At 41.4% G+C, this 11,408-nt stretch overlaps 1 protein-coding gene across 2 annotated transcripts in view; it reads left to right on the top strand.

The window, feature by feature from the left end:
• Positions 1–11,408, top strand: part of ca10a (carbonic anhydrase Xa) — a 514,312-nt gene that overhangs the window by 205,982 nt on the left and 296,922 nt on the right. The window contains exons 3-4 of one of the 2 annotated variants that reach the window (XM_020608877.1): positions 10,211–10,411; positions 11,139–11,281. In XM_020608877.1, coding sequence (XP_020464533.1) covers positions 10,211–10,411; positions 11,139–11,281 — 344 coding nt within the window. The remainder of the gene's footprint in view (positions 1–10,210; positions 10,412–11,138; positions 11,282–11,408) is intronic. The other variant, XM_020608878.1, reaches the window with a different exon arrangement.

Here is an 11,408-nt window from a genome sequence, read left to right as displayed (position 1 = left end):
TTACTGGTGTTAAGCAAACTTAGCAAGTGACATGTAAGATTGAAAAAACCTAAAGTTTAGATGTCTGCAAAACTACCCAGTTTTAAATGCAGAGCTGCATACCATATACCATTTTTATAATACATTTTTAATAGATGTAAATACAATCAAATTTAAATACACTTTACATTGGCAAAATTAAAAACCACGAGCTTCCATCTCTGTAATGCTGTGGTTTGGTTTAACCAGGAAAGTAAGATGGGACAGTTATGAAAGATCTGCTAAAATCTGGTGATATAACATGGATTGTTTTGGTGCTCTGTGACAGAAGGTCCAGTTCACCAAATCTGCTTGGCAACAGGCTCCGGTCCTCACACGTGAAGATTTTTTTTATTTTGCGTTTTCTGAATTCTGAAGTGACATTTTGATTCTCTATAGCCACCTCATGACAGATTTGTGTTTTGCACCATCGTAGCTATAGTAGAAGTGGTGGCCCTCACAGAAGTCACAGAACGTGGGCCACACAAAGGCATAAAGACGTGTGTGTGTGTGTGTGTGTGTGTGTTTAGATGTGTGCAGCTCATTTAGTGTCATTTAAAAATGGTGGTTGCTTTTAATGGTTTTTTTTTTTGTAGTTGCAGTATAAGTCTGTTCTACAGATACATTTTTCTTTGCTTGGGTGCAGCTTCATCTCCTTTGGGTGTGTCTCCATAAGTCCATTTAAAGCATTGCAATGTGGGCATTGTCTGAACTGCTCTCTATAATGAGATTCTATGTCTCTCCAGGCTTAGGATTTATGACTCCATGGCTGTGAGGCACCCGCTTGTGGAAGTAATTAATGTTGGGCTTAATTGTACAGTGAGTGCATCCTCAGACCTCAGATCCCACCTTCACCACAACCCTGAACTTTAATAAGCCCACAGGGACAACCCAATGTGCACCGCAAACTCAGCTGAGGCAGCCGCATAATTACCAAGGTTGAGAGTTGAGCTTAGATGTAATTTTATGTGGAAAATCATCGTTTTATCAGGCTAAATTCTGAGGTGTACCTGTAATATGCAACAGTGTCCCATTCATCTTTATAAATGTAGATTTTCACTAATGTAAAATCAGAATTGCTTTAAACACTGATTTTTCTACATCTAAGCTTTAGAGAATGAATAAAAGAAAGCAAGAATGATCAGTGTGAAATCTTTGCTGTCACATTGCCATGTTTGTTAATATCCTCAGACAGTCCTAAACTCTCCTTCCTGCTACAACAAGTTGGCTTGTGTAAATCATATAGTGGAACTTTAAAGGACCATATATGTTTTTTTTTTAAAGAGTAAACCACTTGGGAAGTCATGTTATCTCTGCCAAGGAGGTTATGTTATTCTATTTGTTTGTGTGTGTGTGTGTGTTAGCAGGATTACAGACAAACGGCTGGATGGATCATCAGCATACTTAATAATAATGATTAATTAATAATAAGGGAAACAAAACAGAGGACTCAGAAGGCAAGGCTTGAAGTCTGGAGGCAAAGGATGACTAAGACCGTTGGAGATATGTGGGGCTCTAGGGAGATCGGAGACACGCTGAACAGGTGAGGGATCCCACCCCGTGTGGACAAGATGTGTCCTACTTAGGACAAGAGTTTGAAGCTGGCAGGCAGGCACCCCCACAGGTGGTCAGCAGAGTCAGGCAGGAGGCAGGCAGGTTGGGCTGGCTGCAAAGTTGGGGGGCGAACCGGAGGCACAAGCGTGGTATTTGGTCTAGGTGAGGAGTTGATGTAGCTGGAGAACCAGGAAGACACAGGTGAGTTGAGCAGGTAGAATAGCCGGTGTTGCTGGAGGCCCAGGAGCACACAGGTACATCAGGCAGTTAGGAGCTGCCCCAACGTAGCTCTGGAGGGCCAGGGGATAGCAGGCGAGTGAGCCCGACAGGGATGTTGATGGCATCACAAACTGGTCAGGAACTCCCAGGCAAGTAGGGTAGGACAAGAGTAGGGACAGCGTCGCTGGTGATTCAGGATCTCATAGGTAAGTTGAGTAAGGCAGAGGTGTCAGCAGCTGGTCAGCCAGGGACACATAGTGAGTAATGCAGGATCACAGCATCACTGTGGAGTCGGGAACAGATACAGTAGATTAGTGAAAGCAGAATTAAGTTCAATCTCTAGAGGAACAGGTTATCTTCTCAGATAGCAAAGGTGGCCAAAGACGTCTCAGCTGGTTCCATAACAAACTGGTAATGAGGTCCCTCTCCTTACCGGTTAAGTAGGCCCTAAGCTGATGAGTATATTCGCCACAGCTGTGTCAGCCACACCCAAACCAACACCTGTTTGCCAGGGGGACAGACAGTGAGAAGGAGAGAGAGAGCGAGAGAGCCAGCTGCTGTAATACTTGGTACAGACAGTGGTGGCGATAACTGCCTATCATACCCTAAAAGATTATCCTGATCTGGATCAAGGATTTTGTGTGGTTCTGGATCTCAGGCGGCCGAAATGAGCTTCCTCTGCAGGGTGGCCAGGTGCACGCTCAGAGATGGGGTGAGGAGCTCGGTCACCCGGAAGGAGCTCAGAGTAGAACTGCTGCTCCTCCACATCGAGAAGAGCCAGCTGAGGTGGCTCGGGCATCTGTTTCGGATGCCTCCTGGACGCCTTCCTAGGGAGGTGTTCCGGGCATGTCCCACCGGGAGGAGGCCCCGGGGAAGACCCAGGACACGCTGGAGGGACTATGTCTCTCGGCTGGCCTGGCAACGCCTTGGCATTTCCCCGGAGGAGCTGGAGGAAGTGTCTGGAGAGAGGGAAGTCTGGACATCTTTGCTTAGACTCTGCCCCCGTGACCCGGTCCCGGATAAGCAGAGGAAAATGGATGGATGGATGGAAATACAATACACATAATGATATTGATATAAATACAATATATTGATATAGATAATCCCAAAATGTCAGGGGATGAATACAAAAAAATTACAAAGCACTGAACATTCCCTGAAATTCAGTTAAATCCATCATCAAGAAATGGAAGGAATATGGCACATGTCTAAATCTGCTTAGATCAGGCCATCCTCACAAACTGGTGAGGAGTGACCATGCAGATGTCAAACACAGTAGATGTAAATAAAAATCAAACACTGATGCGGATCAACACTCTAAAAACCAACAAAACCAGGTACAAGGTCAGAAAACAAGTCAAATGTCTCTTGCCACTGTTGCAGAAGGAACATCTTTGCCCAAAATTCCAAGCACCAAGATATCTATGACTACTCTGAAGGAGTTACAAGCTTCAGCAGCTGAGATGGGAGAGACTTTGCATGCAATTGTTGCCTGGGTTCTACTTGACTCCATGGTCAAGTGGAAGAAAGTTCTTTGGTCTGATGAGGCCAAAATGGTGCTTTTTGGCCATCAGACAAGACGCTATGTTTAGCGGACACCAAACACTGCACATTCATTTTCCAGCAAGAGGCCTATCCACACAGACTCAATGCTGTGATTGCAGCCCAAGGTGCATCTAATAAATACTGACTTGAAGGGAGTGAATATTTATGCAATCACTTATTTCACATCCCATTATGTGAAATTCTAATTGCTAAGGTCATTTGATAAAAACAGTGTGATGAAGAACGGCCATGAAACAGAAGCATCGCACCCTCAATTGCCCTTTTCACTTGCACATTACACATCTACTGTGTTCGGCATCTGCAAAAGGCCACATCATATATCCCTGTCCACTTTTGCCAATAAGAAATAAAAGTGGCTCTAATGCTTGTGAGCAGCCTAAGTGAAATATAGGAGTACCAGTGCTGTAGGAGGGTGGGTGTAGATTATTGACAGAGCTGCTTGTGCCTCTGTTTTTCTCATTCTATCTTGATGGGTTTCTTCCTTTGGACAGATAGTTACAGCGTACTGCTGACAGCAGAAATCCTGGATTTGCATTTTGGGTGGCTTGAGTATGATGGACTAGCACGGTAGATCATTATTGATTCATACTTCTCTGCTGTTACAGTAACTCATACGGCCCATTTAAAAAATATATGGTGTTCAGTACGAATATTGATCACTGAAGGAAACTCACTGGTTCCAATAGCACAAGAGACCCAAGAACTCTGAGTGTACCAATAAATAAGAAATTGAGGAAATTAGAGGGATAAGAGAATAGAAAAACTATATACAATATATACATTACAAAAATATGAAATGTGCAACTACTGAATAAAATAAATTACAGAATACAGTAGTCCAGCTCCAGCTGTCCTGTTGGATCTTGGTAACAAATATAAATACAATACACATACTGATATTGATATAAATACTATATACATTCTATAGAGTAATAATACAGCACTGATTTATATACAGTACAGTTGCTTTTTGGCTGTTTGCTTGAGGTCATTGCACTGCTGGAAGGTGAACGGTCAAGTGTAGTCATCACCACATCAGGATGACCCAATGGGTTAAACAAACAGGCCATGAACCCAAAATGTTCTTTCCGTTACAGTTAGTCCCCCTCATCAGCAGGGTGAGGGAGAACTGAGGTAGGACTCAAGTTTGCAGACCCAGGTGCTAGTAGAAAAAAGGTGGTTTAATGGTGGCACCACAAAAAGTAACAGAGTCAATGAATACATACAGCTGGGGGTAGGAACAGAGATGGTTGAGGAGACCAGGGCAAACAGGTAAATAGATGAACTGACGGCAGGAATAAGGAGAGCAGGAGGATGAGGACAGGTAGATGAAAATTATAGCGGCGAAAGTACTGACATCCACAGCACACAGCCTGTCAGTGTAGATACCAGTGACTTGTGACTAAACACACACGTGCTGAGGATAATCCCCACACAGATACTGTCAGCGTAGACCTCCACTTATGTCATGGTTACACACATATGCATTAGACACATCAATACACATAACATATAATACATGTATTTAGCATAATGCTCTGGTGACGATGGAGCATCTGCCAGAGGTATAAATAAGGTCAGAAAGTGAGTACAATAATGCGCCCCAGCTGGGCAACCCACGAGTCACTAATTACAACATGCGACACAGCTGGGGCACCAATCCCGTAAAAAAGAAAGACCAGAAAATTAAAAGGCAGAAGAGAGGCAGGTCGCGCTGACTGGACCTGACACTTGCTTCAGCACACACAAACTATTTACACAGTGAGCTGGCATACTGTACAGAGGGCCTGCAGAAATTATACACCCTCTCACTGTGTTCTATTACATATTGCATATTAACTGTAGCTTGTTTGTTTTAACCACTGCAATTTTCTTCAAGGAGCTCTCTGTATGAAGCAGCATTCATCCTCCCTTACTCTCTCTGACCCGCAGTGTGGACCAGACAGATGTGTGCTTATGTCTATGTCTAAACTATGTCCAGTCAGTTAAACAACAGATTTGTTGATTCTACAATCTGGTAATTGGAACTACTGTCGTCTTAGCATGACAGCAAACTAAAAACTCCCTCAGTGTGAAGCAGCTTCTAATGATACGTTATACCGAGCCTGCTAAAAATCACTAGAAACTCCTTCTGCCTCTTGTTCAAACATAGCAGTTCACTGGGCTGTGTGAACATCATAGCTGCATCACAGGGGTCAATATCAAGTTTATCAAGCTCCTGTACAAATGTCAAACATGCTTGTTTAAGTAGCCAGCAACCACACATATGGTCCCACATTGCTACACATTTTGACATAAATAAAGGCCTCAACTTGCCACCCTGCCACACCACCCCCCACATAATGTCCAATATTGTACTTGAGGTCAAGCAGGTCAAGCAACCTTCAGCAGGGCTGCCTTTTTATTGCAATGTGATGGTGTTGTGTGACCAAGGTCTTGCAGCGCGCCAATATGTTTATTATTAATATTGCCCCTGCTCCTGACTCCCCAGGAAAATTAAGGCAACCTTTAGTAGCTGACAGGAGAAAAGGTGCCGTGACATTGCTGAGTCTAAACCTTCCATGCTTACTAAGTCAATGATAATGAATTAACTAGGGGGTGCTGATGTTTATTCAGCTGCAATGCCCTCAGCTGTCATGTTGTATTATGTATGAGCACCACAAACAACCTGTGCCCTGTGACAGCCTGCAGGGCCTCCATATGTGTGTGTGTGAGGGACAAATGTGAAAAACAGAGCAAGCAGAACAAAAAGATTAATTCAGTACTTGTTGACTTTCTGAGTCTTTAACTCCGACTTCACAGTGTGAGGTGTCACCTTCTTTCTGATTCATCATAAAAATTTGCCTATTTTCAAATTTCCTCTGCTTTTGTTTTGAAATCTCATTGGAACTTGCATAACAGAATTCCAGTGAGTCATCTCTGTGTAATACTGTGCTCCTCTCCAGCAAGCAAAGAGCTTGCTAAGGTTGACGACAATAAGCCTTTGCTTCCAACCCTTAGAAGGAACTGAATTTTTCATCCCAGCGGCCAAGTCTTACGTAAGAAAATGACTTGCTGAGATGCCTATCACTCCTACAGTCCTGACATTCTCTCATGGTGCCATTCTGTCCTCTGTCTTACAATGCATGTGTTAGCTGATAATAGACTGTTTTCACACCTCTCAGCTTTGTAATATCTCTTCTATTCCAAGGGAGGTTTTGACCAAATTGCTGAAAATCACTGCAGATAAGTTTAGCCCACTATGCTTTGTGATTATTATCTTGGCATTGCCTGCTGTTGTGGAAGAATAGCAATCCAGACTATGGCACGTTCAAGATGAATAATATGGGAATATGAGAGCCTCTATAATGTTCAAAATTAAATGACTTGTAATGTGACGTTGCTTCCAGAAATAAGTGCATTAGACACTAAATTTAGAGAATTTATAGAAGGGACAGGATGTTAGCTTAATGTTAAAGTTTAGGCGCAGACAGGAGTATTAGCTTGGTGCATTTTTATTCATTAGAAATGACACATGATCCATTTTGTTGGATAAAATGGATAGAATGTAGTTTAACTAGATTAATTTAACTAGATAAATCTAGCTAAACTACATTAAATCTTCAAAGCAAAATTATCATAATGCCTTAAAAACTGTCATCACAAAGACTGAAAACAGTAGAATGAGAAAAATAACCCTCCATTCATGTCATAGTGATGTCAACTGTGTTATCTCATCTCAGCCCATGCTTTATCCCCAGACGTCATATATTGACGCTCTGTCAAGTATCTTCAGCTATAGGGTAGCTGTACTGAGTTAGAGAAGAACTGCATTAGGCACGTGTGAGTCATAAAACAGCAGACCTCCCACAGAGCGGTGAGAGGTGTTTGAGTCCAGTATGAAGCAGTGCTATTAAATAATAAATTAATAAATAAATAGATTAATTTGTTTGTGTATTTGGATGCATTTTTTAATCCAAAACTACAGTTGAGTAATTTGTGTTTCTAAACCTGTCCTCATTGTTGTCCCACACTGGAGACCAATAAAGTGTATGTTCCACCAGCATGCATCAGTCTCATCATGAATAAGTTGCAAAAATGATTAACATCATTAATAATTAACCACAATTTTAGAATTATAATTAACAAAATTAATGGAAATTCTAGTAAAATGATTAGTGATTACCTTTTTATATACTTTTACTACAACTAGATTTATAACACCAATGGAATCGTGTAATGAAGGAATTTGGGAGTTTGGTGATGGCAGAGGCTGGCCTCATAAAGCCAAAACCACAAGAATTCCCCAGTTCTTAACAGGCTGTATTACACTTTAACAGCACATACTGGGCAGGCAATATTATCTGAGCATAACAGCCTAACAACAGGAAAATGTTGCTAGATGGTGAAGGTGTAATAAACGTGCATATTGCATATATATTATGAGTATGTGGTACATGCATGTGTGTGTGGGTGAGAGAGAGAGAGACAAAAGGGGAGAGAACAAAAATGGTGGCCTCAGGGGAGAAAAGCAAAATGGCCAATAAACAAAAATGGCAGACAAACAAGATAGACTACAAGCAAAATGACAGCCTGCAGGGGCTGCATATGTGTGTGAGAGGGACAATGGGCCACGTGAACAGATCTGATTGCAAACCCTGAGATTTGATTTTTGAAACTCTAGCTTTTGGTCAGATCTTCAGTATTCACCCGCTCTCAGCATGACAATAAAAATATCATCTACCAAAAGAGAGAAAAAGAAACTCTACCCTCAGACCAAAATAAACAGAATGAAATCACAACAAAACCCACTAAGCATTCAGCATTTCAATATGTAATCATTTAGCATCAAAATAAAACTAATAGAATAACTAACTCATCCAAAATGAGCCTACTTACCTACAGCCACACTGTGGCTGTCATACTGTATGTGTCTTCTTCCCTTTTTCCTACCAGAATTGCAACATGTAAGCTCTATGATGTAAACATGCAGCAGAGTTATTTTTTTGTCAGTTGAAATTCTTCTGTTTATGTGTGTGATGGAGGGACAGAGGATCATTGCCATTTTGGGGACAAAAATGATCCGTCAGCTTTAACATTAATTTTGTTCAGACAGCATGGTTACATCCTGTCCTGTTTTTCCTGTAACATGAGTCTGCAGGTGGAGTCCAGCTTGTCCAGCTACATTGTTTTAGTGTTTAAATCTAACATGGTGGTTGTAGTGCCTGAATGCAACTATAGTGTTTTGGTTTGTTTTTTTAAACATTATGTGTCTGGTAGGCTAGTGGATAAGGCGCAGCTCTCTCGCTGCTGCGTCCTGGGTTCGAATCAGGGTTGCATCAGGAAGGGCATCCGGCGTGAAACACGTGCCAATTGTCAACATGCGAGTCGTCAGTGTGACGATTCGCTATGGCGACCCCTAAACGGGAAAAGCCGAAAGTGACTTTCTTTCTTTCTTATGTGCTAAATATGTTATACCTCTACTCCATTTTACACATTTACTGAGTAATATGCTCTGTTCCATTTTCTATACTATTCTATAACACAAAAATATTATTACAAACAAAACAAAGTATGCATGTACGTATGAGTAAATAGGCTAGAGCTCCACCTCAACAAGCTGCAGTAAAAAAACCACACATTATTGGATCATGATTATTATTACATATAATCCATATATGGCCATATTATTAGGAGTTTAACCACTACAATTTTCTTCAAGGAGCTTTCTGTATGAAGCAGCATTCATCCTCCCCTTACTCTTTTGCCTCACCTTGTTGTTAATCATGTTGATTCTTTTAACTATAATGGATAGATGAACTTTCCCTAAAATAGTACTTGATTTGTTGATTCTACAATCTGGTAAATGGAACTACTGTCCTCTTAGTATGACAGCAAAGTATGACAGTATGGCATTTGTATTTCCCTTTACAAAAGGGAAATTTCCCTATAGCAGATCATTTTTTAAATAAAATAGCGTGAAGGGTGTCTCATTTTTTAATAACATTTACTTAATAACAAGTACTTACATAAGAGATATTTCTTCACATGCATTTTTTTCTGTTGAAATTATGGCTGGACACAATTATTCAGATATTCATTCTTTGTGTAAGTAATCTGTTTTGACTTTTGGTATTCAAATATTCAAGACGAGGAAATTTCAGTGCAGTCTTGAGTCCAACACAGCTTGGTCTGGTAAGCTAGTATTCATGTCTCTGAAAATGCTGGTGCAAATCATAAGTAAAATGTTGTTAAAACACAAATGACACCCTTTTACCACCTCAACATAGACAGACAATGAGCTACAATTTACTTTTCATCAAGAGAAGCTGCTTTGATGAAATATTGAATGTGTTTTTGTAGTATGTTTTTTTGGTGTTGCACTTTTGTAGCGAGTCCCCACACAGTTATCTTGTTCACAAATTCACATTGTGTGAATTTCTGAATTAAACCTTTAGGATCATAATGCAAAAGTGCCTGAATGACAGAATATCATCACTTTATCAGATGATGATGCACCAATGTTACTGTACATACAGTATGTCTGAAATGGAACACAGGTACTGTTTAAACATGGCAAATCTTTGAATATTTGCCAGTCATTACTACCAAAGCGCCGAAGCCCAAAAATTGCCTTTCAGGAAAGCCCTAAATAAAGTTAATGTTATCTGAAGTTCAGGGCTGAGTCTGATCTGAACTACACCCCTTCTGTCTTCACACTATTTTAAGCCACTGAAACCACCATACTTCTACTTTCGCTTTTTGTTAGTGCATCTGCTCAACAGCATGACTGTGACTCACCAGTGTGTCTGTTCATCATGGATTTCCTCTTCATTTCACCATCTGACCATCAATTATTCCCTTTGTCAAACAGCTGGCTTAACCTGCTCACCTGGGCTCCATCCTCAGCCCTCTCTGGCCTTCCCATCCTACACTGCCACCAGACTGCAAGCTGCTTTCGCCAGGGCTGTCTTTCTGGCTTCTACTGTCACAGCTGCCTTATTAGACACTTCTGCCTCCATGAACATTGTCTCGCCCTGCACCACTCGTGTTTCTTCATCCCCTCTTTCATTAGGTTTGTTCCTTGACTCCACAATATTCTCTGGCTTCAGCTGCTCCTCTTCAGTGTGTGCATCCCCCACAGCCATCTGTCCTTCTCTGCAGCTCCCTCAGTTGGTTTTGGGGGCATGTGGGATGAGAAAATTATTTGCTGGTTTGGAGTCTGTCTCTGATATCACCCCTGATCTTTTCTCATTCCATATTTGAGCTGCCACTACAGTTTCTGCAAAAGAAATCCCAGACCACCTTATCAAGATCATAGGCCACAAAATTATTCTATATACGATCCTGACCTCAAGACAATAAGGTTTTGGGGGTCTGCGAGTACTGCTTAACCTTCCCCCAAAAACCGTCAAGTACACATGAAACTACGTATACACAAGCATTCCAAATCCTTATACAGTATTTTCCATTTGTACTTAGTGAGAGCAGGTCCCTGCTAGTGAAATGAAAATAACGTAAATTATATGAGGCTTGGGAGCGGGACACACTGTTTAAATCATCCTACTTCAGTCCTTAAATTATCTTTTTCTATCCCTGCTGGGGGGGTCTGTCAGTGCCCATGGCATGGACCTGCTTAACCTCCCCCCAAAATCATCAAGTGCACAAGCAAACATTCTTTATATTTTCATTTGTGCTTGTATTTGCACACTCTTAGGACACACTACATAGACAAAGTATTCGGTAACATACATCATTAGTGTTCAGCTGTTTCAACCTCCACTCTGTCTTTTGTGTTGCAGTGCCATCATTCTGGGGGCTGGTAAACTCTGCTTGGAACCTGTGCTCGGTGGGGAAGAGGCAGTCGCCAGTCAACATTGAGACCAGCCACATGATCTTTGACCCCTTCCTCACTCCCATAAAGCTGAACACAGGTGGACGCAAGGTAAAGACACAAATGCAAAGACATACTATTCTCTGCTGTCTGCTTGATGCTGAAGCTTTGTATGAGTCTCTTTTTGTTGCTAGTTATATCTGTAAGATGTTGCTCTATATTCCTTGTCACTATGGTG

Source organism: Monopterus albus, unplaced genomic scaffold (assembly GCF_001952655.1).
Source record: "Monopterus albus unplaced genomic scaffold, M_albus_1.0 scaffold96.1, whole genome shotgun sequence".
In the NCBI taxonomy this organism is placed as follows: domain Eukaryota; kingdom Metazoa; phylum Chordata; class Actinopteri; order Synbranchiformes; family Synbranchidae; genus Monopterus; species Monopterus albus.
This window is presented reverse-complemented; position numbering and strand designations above follow the sequence as displayed.